Raw genomic sequence first — 18,271 nt, 5'->3', positions numbered from 1 at the left:
TTTGCTACAGTTTTTGTTCAATTCTGTAAGAATAAATTTGAATTGAGTGTTTCACTACGACGGTGAACGTGCGGAAAATTATGAATCCGCCTCGGCACATTTGCTACAGTATACGTAGCGCTCAATCGTACATCGACGGTCGGCCATCTGTGAAGTTGCTGCTTTTTTTTCTCTGAGCGATAGACACTCGTCGTTTAGCTAGAGCTCATGGGTTTGATATTGAACGATGACTTTGGCCATTATTGTTACTACATGATTTTGCTCAGAGAATCGACTGACCTTGTGGCTAATGCTATGTACAAATACTGAAGAATAAATTGTCTTTGCCAATTTCAAATTGATGCATTATCACCAAATATTTGAGGTGTCAAATCCAGGTACAGAAAGTAAAAATTCGGCCACCGTTTGAAATAAGAAATAAACAGCACAGGTGAGTAAGATCTTTGTTTTTGAACAATTCAAAAGGTTTATTTATCACCTTAATTTGGCTATGGATAGAATGAAAAACTACAATTTTCTATGTTCTATGTCTACTTTTATCATAAACTTCAATTAGGAGTGGTAAAAAAAAAAGCTGGAAGTACAGTAAGCACTTGTTCTCTTTCTTTTTTCACTACCTGCTGCTTATTGTGACGTTCGATGCCAGAGTTCATAAAATTTTGGTTGCAACTCCAGAGAAAAAAATAGGCAGAGCAGCTGCTTGTGTGTCCCAAACACTCACAGGCGTACAATATTGTACATATGTGAAATTGCTTCTTCTGGTATATTGCACACTTTGGTCAAAATATTTGAATAGCAGATTGAAGTGCAGTTATCTACGACTGCACACAAAAACAATAGCACGTAATCACCTTCAAATCGAAACTTCCGCATGAATGTCATCTGAAAGCACAATTGTTTGAAAGGCGTCATCATTGCCTGCATCTGAAACAATTTAGTTATTTCGCTCAAATGTCAGTGGTGGATTTTTGGGCCAACACATATGAGATGAACATAGGCCAAAGTCTTTGTAACCTTGACTTTATTTGGTAGTTAAAGTGCATACAAGGACAAAGGGTACTCTGTAAGAAGGCAAAGAAGGACAGGAGTTTTACAGCAACTAAAACATTTGAAACCAGCACAATTCTTCAGATGACTGACTTCTAAAAAGAAAGACAAGCTACCGCGATACAACGCACAGTGTTATTGCATAATTGAAATAGTAAACAAACATTTCCATGAACATAGATTTCTTCACAGCAATAGACTAGTAAGTGCAGCTAAATGATTTGATTTGGATCAAAGCGGCGGGACAAATTCCTACGGTCACAACAGCAACAAGCCAAGGTCACGGAAACAGGACGCACTTTGCCGCCTGTCCTACAGAAACAAGAAGAGGTATTTGATCATATGCACAGCAGCACAGTTCAAACTGAAACAAAATCTTTCCAAACATCAAATAAAGTCATAGGTTGTCGTTCTTGCCAAATAAGTCTTGCGATTTGCCTTGTCATGGATATTTGTTGTTATTTGGATAACTCTGCTTTCTGTTTGACAACACGAAAAATAACATTTCTTTTTGTAACCCTTCCATTTATCACACCGCTCCGTGTCCTACAGGACATTACCCGAGATGAGAGGGCTCATCCTGGCGTTTCACATTTTTCCAAACCACATTCTCACATTCTGCAGCCCCCAACGATAACATCGACCAGCCTCCTGTTCACCCTCGAACAATCTTAACCATCCTTTGAATTGTAATGAATTCCTTAAAGTTCACGGAACGTTGTCAATATGACCGTTGATGTGACATTTTCAAGAAACATTTTTTCATTTTAATCATCCGCACCACACTTTTTATTATATTGCACCATTATGTCAAATCAGTCAAAACCCAATTTAGAGGCCTGAGTATCTTTTTTTTAACCTGCAAGAAAATCTGAGGTATTTCAAAGAACATTTCACGCGCACGACGTGTACGGTGAACTTTCACTGGGCTCGTGTGATCAGTGATCATTTTAAGTGCGTTCCACTCAGCTATTTTTTTTTCACACTGTCATGAAAAATTGAAGGTACCAATCATGACAGCGACAGAAAGTGACTTCAAAAATACAAAGTTGTCTACGTAAAATAAAATACTGTCGTGAACATGGTTAAGATGCCACACAAACACTCTCCGAGTCCTCTGTCAGTCATTTGACATCAGTCCACACATTAAGCACCATCGCAAATCGTCTTGCTTCGTTACAGACAATAACACGACTCGATCGCATGAACACGGCCGTAGGCATCCATTGAGATGCGTTAGTGCAAATTCTGCTTCAGATCGCCCCCATTTTAGAGCTGCTGTGCAAGTCCTGTACCGTGCAGACAAATTTCTGATATTTTCTTGAATCAAGCACGCACTGTGGTCTATCGAAAACTTGGGTTCTATGATGAATGTGTACAACGAGAATACAAGCACGCAACTTACTTGTGTGAATATGTATCACACAACATTACGTAGACCAGGTGTTCTCAAACTGGGGTCAGGGGAGGGGTCAGGGGACTCATGTTGGGGCTTGGGGCGCTGTAAATTAGTTCTGATTGTGGAATCATTTTCAAAAATGTGTACGACATACAGAAGCCAATTAAACAAACATAATAAAATTACTCTTCCCCAATTAAAAGCTCAGATACCACTGGGTCATATCACATAAACAATTTTTTTTTTTTTGAAGAAGAAGAAAAGGCATATTTCTTGGAGCATTATTCTTATGATAGAGGTCACCAACATCGTGCTCACAGGCACCAGGTATTCCCCAAGGACCACGCGAGTAGCCTATGGCCTGGTTCTTATCATTTCCTAGGAATGTTGTTGAAGGGATTATTTCGCTTGCACGGGTTTATCAACATGATCAGTGTCATCACGTAGATAAATGGCAATCATATAAAAAAAAAAAAAGGTAAATTAACCCTTTCATGCACCAATAATGATAACCTGGAACCTGATAACATGATAAACTGTCCACTGTAGTGATCGTTGTCCCTGAAAGGGTTAATAAAGGTAACTTCAGAATTTCATAAGAGTCAAGAAGTAGCTCTCAGTTTCAAAAAGGTTGGTGACCCCTGTCTTATGGCATCTACAGGTACACATGGTAGTTATGCTGGCCATAAGGATTATCAGGGTGTGCTTGGAAAAATTGCTCCCCTGGTTCGCTGGACCCCAAAAGTTGGAGAACCCCCGCCATAAACAACCTCCGGTAAGTTCTTTTGCACAAGTGCTGTTTGTCTGGTAGCGCTGCTCTCAACAGAACAAACTTCACATTTTACCGCACACGTCGCTCGGTCGGCCATCTGTGCAGTGGCAGCGCTTGCAGGGTGTCAAGTGCACAGCAGACCAGACCGGGCGTGAAGATCGCTACGCCTAAACCTAAACACTCAGTGACTGAGATCAAGCACGTTCTGAGTTGAAAAACAAGCAAAACAACAACCGGAAAACAACTTCCAACTTGAGAACATGACATGTGGGTGTCACACAAAAGACCATGAATTATACTGTGATCGACTAACGTACATCTTCCTAAAACAGCCTTTTCCGTTTAGCTCATACGTAATACTTGACGGTGTTAGTTTCTTACTAGAAAAATAATTTTGAGCGATTAAGTGTTATTTGAGGAGCACCAATCCGCCTCCACTCTGAGAGCACAATCAAGGTGAGCAAACCTGTCCAGGGCTTACGGGTCCCGGACAGATGTGAAATGTAAACACATTTAAAGCGACGAAGAATCCTTATCGCCGACCGCTGTTTTGATTGTACCTCACAAATGCTTCAAAGAACTCATCCTGGCACGGCAAACCTGCACCGATGAACGTAATTGCATTTCAATTCTGCTCGTCAACGGAACAGAAAATTCCAAAAGCTTCCTCAAAGCGGAAGTCATGGCTGAGCTTAAAGCGAACCTCCCAATACCCTACTGGACCTTTTGTTGTGCTTTTTCTGTGCAAATGGAAATATCATTACAAAACCACCCAAAGGCACTTTTAATCCGGAATTTCCCGGATTACTTGCTCCAGTTCAAATCTTTTTAACCTGGATCGATCGATGCAGATGCGTTGGAATCGGTCAAAGGCTTCAATCGCTTTAGTTCGAATTGCATTTGCTCTGCTTTTGTCATTTGTATGAATTTTATTCTTCTGCTTGGAGGTCACATCTCATCTCATCTCTTCATGTCAATGCTTAAAATGGGATCAAGCGTCCTATTTGTTGTCTCTTCACGTCTCGTAGTGCTGCTACAATGAGCACACTTTGACATCATCGTCTTGTGCGACTAAACATACAACAGGGACCAAACATAGCCTTAAAGTGGATTTTCAGTGGGGTTTTTTTTTTGGTGTGCTTTTAAAAAAATAATGCTCATATCTGACTTCTTATCTAATACACTATATCTAATAATGCAATCATATTATAAGAAATTCAATTTTTACCACACACAGGCATAACCTAAAGGTAGAAGAATCTTTGAAGGTGTATGGAAATGTTGCATTTTTTGTAGGGGGTCAATTAAATGATCTAATCTTAAAAAAAATTATAAATCACGATCCAGTATGCACCTGCAACACAGGGAAACTCAACATATCAAACACACATATGCATGCATGTGTTTAAAGCGGAGGCCCAGAATGTGGTTTAGATTCTTAATCAGTCAGGACAATCAAATCCGTGTGTGCGTGTTGGGATTGGAATCACACCAAAACATGACAATAAAGTCTTATTTTTAAGAAACCTTTCTGTTTTGATTGCACTTGTCAAAACCATCTTAAATCTGAAATATTTGTACGGACCATACAAACTATGGCCTGTGGGCTACGTACGGCCCGATCTGTTCTTTAATCTGGCCCACCAAGCATTTATATTAACAAGAGTCCTGTAATATGTGTTCCAGTATTTTTTTTTTATTTAGCCTGAAATAGGTTGAATTACAATGTACCGGTATGTCTTTGTGTTGTATTGATTTATTTCATGAAATAATGTTGTAATTGAGTTATTGTAAGTAATGAAATAAAAAATTTCACATTTCAATTTTAACCCCCACCCCCCACACACACACACAAATTTATTCAACGTATTTCTAACTAAACCAATTGAAACGTGTTAAAATAAACACTTTTACATGTTTTACATGCACATTTCCACTTTTTTATTTTAATTGTTTCTTCTTGCACCTCATCTAAGAATGACCCGGCCCATCTGTCCCTTTTAAAAATCTAACGTGGCCCGTTTTTGCCCCGAATGTGTTCGATTCTTTCTTTGTCCATCGTTCCGCCCACAATAACAGAACATATTATTATTTTTTTATATGTTGACATGACATACTGTAAATTTATAGGATCACTGGATACACAGTATTAAAAATATATCATTGAAATTGTAAAAACACTAAATTTGAGCTGGTTAAAGGTGTCCCTCATTTTTTTCTTAGTTCTTTTTTGTGTGTGTGTGTGTGTGTGTGTGTGTGTGTGTGTGTGTGTGTGTGTGTGTGTGCCTGCGTGTGTGTGCCTGCGTGTGTGTGCGTGCGCGCACACGCTCATACAGTGAAGCATTGAGAAAGTGCTATCAGTGTGACATGCTGGTGGTTTCTCAGCTGGGCTGCTGGCTGAGAGCAGGCCAGGCCAGGGTTACATTCAGCTGCTGGTTGTGTTGGATCAGGGATGTGTGCTGATAGTGGAGGACCAGCTCTCTGAGTGAGGAGTACAGGTTGTAGGGCTCAGCAAAGCCGTAGCCTGTGGATGTCCTGTTGATCACACAGTGCTTCACATGCCCGTCCACACTGTGCAGGAGGACACCCGTCACTTTCTGAAATTCTACTCTTTCTAAGTCGTGCTGAGCCAAAGAAGGGAAATGGGAAGGTACTTACACAACAGAGCAGGCAAAGGATCCTTTTTGACTTTGGCTATCTCTGATGAGGAAGGTGCCATCTCGTTTGCCTTCCAGAAGCTCTTCCGCCTGCCTCCGAGTCATACTTCCAACATACCAAGTCCTCTCCTCATGGTGCGTGTCATCGGCTAGCGTGTATGGGCTGACAAAAAAGTAGAGGGGTCACTTTTGTTGGATGAAACATTGCAAAGCATACAACGCTGATTCTCTCGTTGTTTTTCTTTTAAATTGACGCGATATAATGTCTAGCGGGCACGCTGACAGACGCCATCCTGTGGTCCGCCTCGCCATTTTCAAATTCGGCGCAGGAGAAACCGCTGTTCTGCTCACCTCGCTCTCAATGTTTCTCAGTGAATTCATCGACACTTAAGCAGCAGCCGTGTGTCTATCTATTGTTTGCCACAATGGAACAGAGCCAGACATTTTTCAGCGGGCCGGCCGGGGTGACACGACGACTCACTAAGGGGTGGCCATGAGATGACACGTGTGCATGCGGCTCTAAGCTCACAATTCGGAGGTTGCGAGGTCTGCCTTGGCTTCACAGATGTTGCTTTTTTTTTTTTTACTTAGATTTGTTCCTGCTTGGATTAGAAGTTTTTTGGGGGACAACTGATTAATACACCATATGTGTGCTTTTTATTTCATGAAACAATAACAGTGGATGGTGTGAAAGTAGTGAAATTATCCTCAAAATGAGGGTAGTTCGAGCGTGGGTTTTTTTCTCCCTCTCTCCCTCCCCTGTGGTTTCTTTCTGACCTTCGGGTTGAGTGAACGCTGGCGCGTTTTGGCTGCCGCTGCTCAACCCGTATTGTTTTGTGTTTTTTGTTATTGTAAAGTGTCCTTGGGTGTCTTGAAAGGCGCTTATAAATAAAATGTATTATTATTATCTTGATTCAAGTATCAAATCTTCCATTGTTATGAAGGCATATCACTCGTTATGCTGTGTCACATTCATTTTTCAGCCTTGCATTCATTCACGGTCTCGCTTAGTGTTATTTAACCCGGTTGATGTCACTCTTGCTATCCTGATTGTAATTTTGCAACATTGTCACTTTGGCAATTTGCAAGTGTTTTATGCCTTTTTTTCAGGCATCAGTTCTGGATAAATGATGACACTCACTCTTCTTCATTTCGTACACCAAGCCAGTCATCAATCTGGCTCTGCCTGGTTCCTTGCTGAGAGAGCCAGCTGTAACGGAAAGCAAAATGACTGTCGCGATCGTAGATTAAATAGGAGATACAAATAGTAATTTGCTTGAAGGCAGTCTGCAGTTTCTCGGCAAAGGTTTAATGTTCTAACAATTACGGGCAGTCCTTTAAAAAATATATGACTGGTCACATTGGCATGCAAAGATTTTAATGAAGCAAAAACAACAGCTCTGAAACAAAGAAAGTGAAACCTACAACAAATATTGATCTCTTATCCTCCGGAGGTGCATAAGGTCTGGCTTCATGTGGTTTATTTTCCTGTCCACCTCCGTGTGGGCCAGCACCTTCCTCCTTAATTCCTCCTCCATCTTCATTTTGCTGTTATATATTTCCTCCACTCTCGACTGCAGCTCATCAGGGTTGCTCTGCATCCTGGAAGCGGGCAAGACAAAAGCAACCTCAGTAAAGATTAGACGAAATTACTTGTCCACTCTGCTGAGTATTACATATTGTCTGTTTATTAAGAATTCCCCGCGTAATAAATCCTAACAAATGACAGACCACAAAAAGATTTCGAAAACATCACGTATGACACGGAAATATTACAAGGCACTGTAATGTGTACCATCACATTAATCATTGATCGTGTTCTATTACGGGCACAATGCAATCTAACATTATTTTGTGTTTCATTATTGGTCATGTGTCAGGATGTTTAAGAGCCAGCCTTTGCAAATACTCCAAAATGACTTTTTAATGTGCAATTAACGGAAGGGTATATGGATGGTATATGAAGAGCTCTCTTTTAAAATGGTTGTCTACCAACTCTTAACCTTTGTTGAACATAACACACACACACACACACGGAATGTACTGAATATATCAGAGAAAGTAGCTTTGAATAACTTAGTCGTCAACAGGCTCCATACTTGTCAGCCTCCGTGTTGTTGTCTAATTTGAGGAACATGTCGATGTATTCCTTGCTGTAGCGATCCTGCGTTTCGCACTCCTCCTCGAAAATGCGAATGATTTCGCTGAATGCCTCAATGGCCATCTTTTTCGTCTGTAGTTCCTACGTTGGAGAGAGAAAACCAGACTGACCATTCAACAACCGATGCGCTTGACGCTTGACTATTCAACAGGAAATTTGATTGTCTTTTGCTTTGACTTGTCTTAACTTTGTGCGTTTACATATATATATATATCCATCCATCCATCCATTTTCCGAACCGCTTAATCCTCACTAGGGTCGCGGGGGGTGCTGGAGCCTATCCCAGCCGTCTTCGGGCAGTAGGCGGGGGACACCCTGAATCGGTTGCCAGCCAATCGCAGGGCACACAGAGACAAACAACCATCCACGCTCACATTCACACCTAGGGACAATTTTAGAGAGTTCAATCAGTCTGCCATGCATGTTTTTGGAATGTGGGAGGAAACCGGAGTACCTGGAGAAAACCCACGCAGGCCCGGGGAGAACATGCAAACTCCACACAGGGAGGCCGGAGCTTGAACCCGGTACCACTGCACTGTGAAGTCGACGTGCTAACTACTGGACTACCGGGCCGCCCTATATATGTGTATATGTATATATATATACATATATATATATATATATATATATATATATATATATATATATATATATATATATATAGAGAGAGAGAGAGATAGATAGATAGATAGATCCAACAGTACCTGTGATATTTGGTTCAGCTCCTTATAGAGACGGTCGTACTCTTTGCTCTTCTCTTCGTATTGGTCCTGAAATACCTTGAGCCGTTCTCCAACTGCATCCATGTCGAGCTCCATCACAGCCTGCTGCACAAAAGAGAGTAAAAATGCTACTGATTAAAAAAATTTAAATAAAAAAGCCTAATTGTACGAGCTTGTATTGGGTCTTTTCTTCACGAAACCAACATTGGTTGAGGTGAGAAACTGCCAATTCCTAAATATATTTTAAATCCTTGATCAAAGTTGAAATTTGTACTTAAGTCTCGCAATTTACTTGCATTTGTTGCTGCTTGACATTATTTATACTGCCTGGCATCAGTATAATAAAAAATATTAATAATTGAAGAAAATCACATCATAAAACATGTTCTATGATACAGACTACAAACCAACGGACTCACCTGCAGATATTTAGAGATGGGAAACAACAGGCGCGTGTCCAGTTTGGAATTGTACTGGGCCAGTGACTTGTTCTGGTAATACTGAATAAGGTCCACTACAGAAGGGAAGGTCAACGGCTCGGAGAAGCCATACCTCCCTCCGTGATGAAAGATCTTTATCAGTCTGTTGGAGCCATTTTTCCTGTAAGATTCAAGTACATGTAATTTTAAAAAAAAGATGGAAAGGCTTTGACAACACAGCGCATTACCACTAATTTCATTGACCCCCTCATCTTCATCACCTTTGTGAAATTCTAAAACAAAGTTCCACTTACAGTATCGGTAGTAGTAATGGAAAGTGCTACCTAACTGATTGCGGCTGGGGAATACAAAGGATTGTCGTCAGTTTGTTGTTTGTCAAATAAAGTTGTAATTTTCCCCAAAATACTGTCCATGGTCTTGCACATCACTTGCCCACAGAATGGAAAGTTGGAACAGAAATGTGTGGGGTGGCTGAAGCTGAGCTAATAATCGTCACATTTTATTCTATAGTAAATTCCAGCCCACTGCTCCTTGTTGAAAATTATGAGCGTGTTTGCATGAAAGCAATGCAGGTGTTGGAGTACAGAGATGGGCACTTTACCCTATTTGCCGGTCCGTCCTCCGTCTGTGACCTCGGTACGCTTCCGTCATCGTCCCTCCGTCCTTTTTCATATAATTATCCTCCTCCGTCCCCGTCCGTCCTCGTCATTTTAAAGCACTTCCGTCCTTATTCCGTCTTCGTGATTAATAACTGTTTTTAAATACTGTTTTTGTATCTATGATATTTGCTCCTTGTACGGCACTTTGTATACAGCGATGTTTGTTTTTAAAGTGCTCTATAAATATAGTTGCGTTGAGTTCAGTTATTTCACCAGTCTGCCCCCCCCCCTCAAAAAAAGCATCCATCCTTGCATGAAGCCGTGGGAGAGAGACTAACAGCAGAGGTAGACCCGTCACCAGAGTCCAGGCTTAAGGAGGCACATGAAATGTATGGAGGTGGGGGTGGGGGGGTGTTTAAAATTACCACGCCACTCAGTATCTATTGCAGCCTGGTCATCCTGGAAGGGGGATTCTTCCATCTGTGGCCCCTGCTCAAGGTTTTTTTTTTTTGGGGGGGGTGGCGGGGGGTTCCTTGCCCTCCAGGGGGTTAAGGTCAGAGGATGCCATTAATATTTGTCAACTGTGGGCACGTGAAGTCCTTTGAGACTGTTTATGATTAAGGGCTATATAAATAAATGTGACTTGGCATATTCATCGGGTATATGCCCGCATACTGAACCTTATTTTTAGTAACGCTGTAATTGGCTGTTGCAGAAAAGACTGGCCATCAATCGAACAAAAAAAATGACATCATTGTTTCGTTAGATATTTCAAGTCTTAGTGAACTCAACGTTAGGATTTCACAACACAAAAATAGCTACTCTGATAAAATAAAAATAATGATGAGAAGTTTTCATTTCGAAATGTGCAACATAAAGGACTCCGATTCTTTACCTCAGTGTTAGTGTATATTCTCCCTTGAGCTTGCTGGAAGCGTCACGGACCAAGAATGTGCCATCGGGTGTGTTTCTCATCATTCCATTCACTTCATCTCTGGTCAACAACATTTCACATGGACTATTATTTCACAAACATATTTTGATCAACAAATTCTCTATTTCTGGGGCCTACGTGCACCATAGAATATGAACTAACAATAGTTGTCTAGGGACATGTATTTAAAAGTCTCACTTAGAGTGACTATCTGACCGGTTCAAGTTCCCATCGTCAATCATGAGAGAAGAGCCTGTTGCGCACCTTGAGATGTTGCCCCAGTACCACTCTGCATCAGCCAGCTGCTTTTGCTCAGAGCAGGAATCGCACTCGGCCATTGCTTTGGGGTTGATGTTATTGGGTTGGATCCCTGTCCATAAAACAGTCAATGCTTCACAATATAATATTTTTGTTCAATGCATTTCCCCGTGATATTAACTCATTCAGTACCAGCCAATTCTGGACCAAGTCTGAAAAGACGTTTAAAAACGTCTTTGGGAGTGAATGAGTTAATGCATGCTTGTGTATCCAAGCGTTTGGTTGATCGAAAGAAGATTAGCTATCTTCAACGTTACAAGGTTGGAGACACACGAAGGAAGGAGAATCATGTTAATGGCCGTAAACTCTCTAAAATGAAGAAAACTTCTATTTGGAGATGTACAAAATGCATACTGACACAACAGAGATTCCTTTTGACTAAGCAAGTTGAAGCAGGTACAGTACCGTCTTCCTTGGGGACGTCTCCCAAGTCTTGAAACACATCGTTATTAGCATCCACCGTGGTGGGAAGGTCCTGCAGAAAAGCCGTCGGAGACCGAGCCTCGCTGTCATTCCCATTCATCCTTGGCTCCGAGAACACTGCGACATCAGATGCAGAACGGTCCAGTGTTAGTCATGCTGCTCAACCACCAGAGCAGTCAAGAAATGACAATCCGCACCATGTCTGTGTTGTTCACACACTGCTGTCCTTCTGACCAGGACTCCGGGAAGGGATACAGTTATGTTGCTTAGTCGTACGCCACGGCTGAGAATCTGCCCAGACTCGCCTACTGACAGGTGACACTGTCTGACTTCCTAGAATACCAGCACTGACACTCCTCAATGCTCAGGCACAGTGGGCCAGAATCCATGTTGCTGAGAGCTCAACCTCACCTCGCCTCGCAAACAACAGCTGTCCGCATAGAGATTTCATGTTACACTGAGAGACCCGAGAGCCGCTGCTCTGTTTATTGTGTCCGGGTCTTTTGAGTGGTGTGTCTTCATATATATGTATAACATCCCTTTAAGAAACGATTTAATCCCCCACAACATGGCATGGCGTGGCTGACCTTTATATGTGTGCGGAGTCCACCGCACGACATTAGCAGTTGATGAAAGTTTACACCTTTGACACTTGATGATGGCAGGCAAAGACATTCGTTAAATCACTGTATATAGCCAGGGCACTATGTCGCACCAAGAACATGTGTGATCTGTTATTATTAGAAACGCCCGAACACAATAATCCTTGCCCTAAATAAATAAAATATATATTTATTTATATATTTCTGAAGGGCGGCCCGGTGGTTAGTGTGTCAACCTCATAGTGCAGAGTCACGGGGTTCAATTCCAGCTCCGGCCTCCCTGTGTGGAGTTTGCATGTTCTCCTCGTGCCTGCGTGGATTTTCTGCGGGTACTCCGGTTTGCTCCCACATTCCAAAAACATGCACGGCAGGCTGATTGAACACTCTAAACTGTCCCTAAATGTGAGTGTGAGCGTGGATGGCTGTTCATCTGTGTGTGCCCTGCGATTGGCTGGCAACCGGTTCAGGGTGTCCCCTGCCTACTGCCCGAAGAAAGCTGTGATAGGCTCCAGCACCCCCCGCGACCCTTGTGAGGATAAGCATATCAGAAAATAGATGGATGGATGGATGGATATTTCTGAAGACCCCCAATTGAGCATTTAAAATCAAATCAGGCCAGCTGTTAAAAATCTCCTTGACTACTTGATGCCTTGATCCGAGAGAGCAATTTTGATGTTTATGTTCTATTTTCGTGTCAACATATTCGTTGCACCTCCTCTGACATAACATTGAAGTGCAAATCAAGCGGGCCCAGTCAATAAGTGACGATTTCATGTTCCCCAGACAGTTTTTCTGTGTGTTTTTGTATCAAGTCCACATTGTTTGTGTCAGCAATTCGGTGTACGCACTTTCAAAGTAAAAACAGAGCAGTGTATCCATCCACCTGCGCACTTTCATGAGATCCAATGCAAGAGCTGATTTTTGTGATATATATTTTTTGCAGTGTATAACTGCACAACATGATACAATACATTACATGAGAAGTGATGCTCGTATTTTACTTGTCTCATTTAGATGCATGAGAGAGTCCAAAATATTGGGGAAAGGAGCCCATCCCAGATGTCTTCGGGCAGTAGGCGGGGGACACCCTGAACCGGTTGCCAGCCAATCGCAGGGCACACAGAGACGAACAACCATCCGCACTCACACCGAGAGACAATTTGGAGTGTTCAATCTGTCTGCTATGCATGTTTTCGGAATGTGGGAGGAAACCAGAGTACCCGGAGAAAACCCACCCAGGCCCAGGGAGAACATGCAAACTCCACACAGGGAGGCCGCAGCTGGAATTGAACCCGTTCCCTCTGCACTGTGAGGTCGATACGCTAACCACTGGCCCACGAGCCGCCTGCCGGTGTATTTATTGTCATTATTTCTTTCTTTCTTTATTTCTAACTGGCGAGTCGAAGGCTGGTGCTTTGCATAAGACTGATCCACCAGTATAACGACTCAATTACAGCGTGGCATTACTTGCCACGGACATATCTTTAAGACACCCGATAACGTTTCCATTTTGAAAATAAAACAACCCAAAATATATGTCTCCTCATTTTTGTGGGTAACATTTGAAAAATCCAATTTGAAATGAAGGGTCCACATTTATGGGAATTACAGTTATTTACCCAAAAAGGAATTTCAACGTTTTTTTTTTTGTTTTGTTTTTTTCACAAATCTCTTTGGGTGTACACTTTGAGTTCTATATCTTAGATTCCCTCAGTATTTGTAAATGATATTTGTGCTCACTCGCTGATCTGATTTATTCCACACGCACAAACACTATTTAGCCAGATGGTTTATTTCACACACCATCTGTGAACTTGTCCATGAAAAACACGAAATACTTGACAGGTGATCCGATGAACCATCTGTCTATCATCATCTGTCATTCAACCAGAAGAGAACGAACTCGTACGTTGTAAAAAGAAAACCTCGCATTCCCCATCTATACACAAGTAACAATTGAGCTCTTATGTAATCACTCGTGTGGCAGTATTAAGAGCCGTGGAGTGAATCAAAACCAAAAAGCACAAAACATCACATCAAACTTAAATTCTGGTTGCGTCAAATTTGGTCAAGAGAATTAGTTTCCAAATGGTGAATGATCCTAACTGTGATTTGACTGATTTTATTTTTTCTCCAGCAATTTTTTAAAATTAATTAATTAATTGATTGATTGATATTTTTTAAGAAGCCATTGGATGTTTCCCTGTGTATTGTCTTAACATGCTTGATACCGCGTTTTCACAAAATACTTGGCCAAAGCAGAGACTGTTATCTCGGGTATTGTAGGGCTAAAATACTTCTCTAAATTTGCACAAAAACCTCAGCTGAAATTGTTCATCATGCATGAAATCGGCATATCACGCAAGACCTCAGCGGGTCTCGAGGGACCTCATTTTCGCAAGCAGCAAAGGATCTTTTACGATTCTTATTGCTTCATCCCTGTCAAGGAGCAGGTTTATTTAGCAAAGTGTCTTCAGAGGGGTCGAACAGTATTTCTTTATCCTAAGCAGAACATAGTTTGTGAATCGGAGGATGACCAGCGTCCGAAAATGAATTATGTTCAACATTTTTTTTTTTAATTATTATTTTTTTAACTCTGCGTTTTCATTCCTTCCTATGAGCTGTAACGCACATGCCAGCCGTTAGAATTAATAAATCATCTGCCGGATGTATTCTTGAAATGGAAATGGTTGCTTTGCCGCACCGCAGTTTGTAAGCATATCATGTCAGGACACGGCATCTTCATTTTTACCTTGAGCCGCTGGTGACGGATAAGAGCACGAAGCCGAACATATCCCGGTCTCTTGTTGTGATTGGCTGGATGGCGATGACGTTATGGCAGGACTTGCAGAATTGGGTCCGGCCTCATCTGCTGTTTGGTTGGTCTTGTCGTCCTCCAGATTGAGTGATGCGATCGATGATGTCAGAAAATCCGCAGGCTGGAACTCGGCCGCCGGCCGGATCCGCAAACCTGCATCTGCCATTTTCCCCGACAAAGACGGATGGCTAGGTTTAATTGAGGTGGTATAACAGCAGGATGCTGGGTCCCTCGGTGCTGTCAATCACATGCTATCGGCTTCCCGACACACTCATGGCCAGTGATAGCGAGGGAGACGGTGCAGATTTCATGGATGCCATTTTTTCAGGAGGAAGTGCTCATTCCCCTGCCCGAATCCCTCATTGAAGCGCATCCTTAAGCAGAGTGTCATTGTCAGTCGATCTTGTTGTACTTTGCTTGGTGCAATGATTGGCTCATTTAGTTCCTGACATCAGTTGCTGAGCTGCGAACCTGCTGAAAGTGAGCAGCCTGAAAAGAGGGAAAGTACACCGTCACCATTGCATAACCTCTATTTTTAAACAACAGGTATTGAATTTCCCAGATGGGATGAATAACGATCAATCTATCGGGCTAACTATTGAATCACATCTGTCTCAATTACATTCAAAGAGTTCCCGCTTTCGGTCCTATGGTTGAAAAAAAAAAAAAGTATCCTTGAGTCGAATCAAATCTTTGGAAATGTCTTTCCCTGCAAACATTGGGGAGGACACGCGCACTTGTTTTATTGTGATAAAAACAGTTGTGTCTGTATTCAATGCCCATCAACATTTTGTTGCGCGTATACCGGGAATGGTGATATATTTTCCTTCAAGTGGTTTCATTTGTTTGACGCAGACATCCGGTCTTGCACTAAGTAATGCAACAATAATAAAAGGTTTGCCATCCCGTCAACATCAAAATCAGCAGACAGGAAGCCAAACATTTGAATTTTTTGTTTTCAATCACCATTAGAGCCTTCACAAAGCAGGACGTTTAAAGTATTAGCTTTTTTTTTTCTCCCCCTCTCTCTCTCTAGTCATACCCCACTCCATAGATACACAATAAAATTCTGGGAAATGCCACAAAATCCTTTCCCGAACATCTGGAATTAGTCAGCAATTTATGATGCGCCAATGGGTGTCAAACAGACGGGGTGTTGGGTTTTCTCATTGCTTACACACACACACACATACACACTAAACTATATATATTGTATTTGCGGATCACCAAAAATTGATCTCAATCATGCTCATACTGTCAAAATAGGATTAAACGGTGGGAGAAAAAAAAACACAATTTAATTTCCAAACGAAAAAAAAAAAACGGGAAAAACCAAACCAGCACAAAAACCTTTATCAAGGTCACTGATTAAGACGTCCAGATTCTGTATTCATGTCAACACAGCGACTGATTTTGAGGACTTAATTTATTGTTCCTTGCTATTTATGTCAAATATACGACATTACTGGGGATATTTTCTGGTTCCTTTGAAGAAGCCCATGGTTTAATCTAAAACTATAGACCGACGAAGATTGTACATCGGTCGGCTAAAAAATCCGCCGAGAAATATTTCAAGCGAAATGCGTATATGACGCAGTTTTTAAAATGTAATTTCTTGGTCTCAAGAGAGTAATCTGAGACTTGAGTATCCCAAAGTAACTTCTCGATGATCTTGTTTTTATGATCGACTAACTGCGTATTCCACTTTCTGAAAGCAGCTGTCAAGTCAAAGATTTGAGATCTATTTAGGATGGATTATGATGATGATGATGACTTAATCGAAGCAATCTCGTTTGCTCCATAATCGATCAATTAGGAAATCCAGAAAAAAAAGAGATCAATGAAAATTACAATAATATCAAAGTGAGGTTAAAATGTGGAGCAAATATTTCTTTGACATGTTTGTCAGAACTCCGGTAGCCGAGTCGCTAATATTCACCGCATAAAAACGAAGGATCGAATCGTTTCTGCGGATAGGATGGTTGACATTCGCCATATTCGCATGAAGCCTTCATGCTCCACTTTGCCTCGGATGTATGCTATGTAGCCGAAACGTACATCGAAGTTTTGCGCAGGCAACTTTTTGGGGTGGGCACCCCAATTGCCTTAGAAATGGAGCCGTCGTTGGGAATGCCAGCAGTATGCGGGTACGCACTTACCTGGTCCAGAACCGAAGAGCCCGGCCATCAGAGGAAGCAAACGTTTCGTCGACATCCGTGAAGCGGCGAAGAGACGTGGCTGGACGCACACGTGGCTCAGATCAAACCAACCACTGGCTTCGGTCCTCACGCCATCTTATGTCCTTCCGCTCCTCCTATCCCGTACCGCCTCTTCTCCTGCATCCTCCATCTTTGGAAATCCTCTCCTCCTCCTCCTCCTCCTCCTCCCGGTGTTTGTATATCCCGTCTGAATACAACTTCTTCCCGCCATGTCATTCCTCCTGGGTATGTCTTTTTTCTCCAGCGAGACACTCACTCTCCTCATGATGCCGAAGCCGTTTGCAGGACTTTGCCCATTTTGGTTTATCCTTTGAAATTCCTGAAAATAAAGAAGACTAAACTTTTGAGGGGTTGCCAGATAAAAGTGCAGATTTCAGATTATATCAGGAAGTCTGATCCAAAAAAACCTAAAAAGGTTTTAAGAGAACTCTAACAATAAACAATGTCAGCATTTTAGAAGTCGAAGAAAGGCAAAGGTAATCGCAGAAGTGCTGCTCTCTTCTCACTGGAACTCTTTTTCCCAGAGTGTGCCAGCTTAGTGGGGGTCAGAAGCCTGAGAATGAGTCGGTGGGAGAGGGGGAGAAGAAAAAAAGAAAAAAGAAGCCGCTCTGAAATAAATAAATAAAAAAAGGATGCCACTGTTGCTATACAGAGCGAGGTGCTTAGCGGGCTCCTGAAATTCTATTGGCCAGCTTGTTGCCATGTGCTTAGGAATCAGCAGAGATGCTGCTAACAAATCAAGGAAATGTTCTAATATTAGACTGTATGTATCTAGGCAGTGGGGAGCCCCTGACCTCTCTACTCCGCCAGCATTACGTTCCACTTCACAGATCAACATAATGAAAGAAGTGGTGTGGAAGGAAGTGGTTAAAAAAAAAATGTTAGGTCATTGTAGACAAAACAGGAGTCGCAGCCCCCGCAGTTCTTTTCCTCGCGGTGATGTCCCAGCCAGCACATCTCGTCCAAAGGAGGATGTTGCTGCTGCCGCCGCTGCTGTTGATTTTCGATTGTTGATCGGAGCAGCTTATTTTACAGAAAGCTACGTACAGTATAACTGCACTAAGCTGCAGTGACTATGTTGAGATGATTGTTTAGTTGTGTATGAAGCTCTCCCGGTTTGTAGTCAAATCTGCAGAAGATAAATACTGTACAAGCAACTC

General features: G+C 42.0%; 1 protein-coding gene across 4 annotated transcripts; it reads right to left on the bottom strand.

Moving 5' to 3' along the window:
• Positions 1 to 1,004: 1,004 nt before the first annotated feature.
• On the bottom strand, positions 1,005 to 17,637 carry LOC147202156 (phosphatidylinositol 3-kinase regulatory subunit gamma-like). Of its 4 annotated transcripts, none has more exons than XM_086115844.1 (12): positions 17,052 to 17,637; positions 14,827 to 15,381; positions 11,455 to 11,589; positions 10,996 to 11,101; positions 10,693 to 10,791; positions 9,178 to 9,358; positions 8,741 to 8,863; positions 7,975 to 8,117; positions 7,301 to 7,477; positions 7,017 to 7,085; positions 5,877 to 6,038; positions 1,005 to 5,789 (listed from the first exon to the last, which is right to left on the bottom strand). In XM_086115844.1, exons 2-12 carry the CDS (start codon positions 15,056 to 15,058, stop codon positions 5,600 to 5,602), a joined length of 1,617 nt encoding a protein of 538 aa, XP_085971970.1. In that variant the 5' UTR covers positions 15,059 to 15,381; positions 17,052 to 17,637; the 3' UTR covers positions 1,005 to 5,599. The 4 variants fall into 4 exon arrangements, with proteins under 4 accessions (XP_085971970.1, XP_085971972.1, XP_085971973.1 ...); XM_086115846.1 differs by having other exon boundaries at positions 1,005 to 5,753; XM_086115847.1 differs by having other exon boundaries at positions 1,005 to 1,359.
• Between the last annotated feature and the right edge of the window lie 634 nt (positions 17,638 to 18,271).

Source organism: Hippocampus guttulatus, chromosome 7 (assembly GCF_054856545.1).
Source record: "Hippocampus guttulatus isolate MCC_2025c chromosome 7, RoL_Hgut_1.0, whole genome shotgun sequence".
NCBI classification, from domain to species: domain Eukaryota; kingdom Metazoa; phylum Chordata; class Actinopteri; order Syngnathiformes; family Syngnathidae; genus Hippocampus; species Hippocampus guttulatus.
Note: the sequence above shows the minus strand (reverse complement) of the source record. Positions and strands in the feature narration are given on the sequence as shown.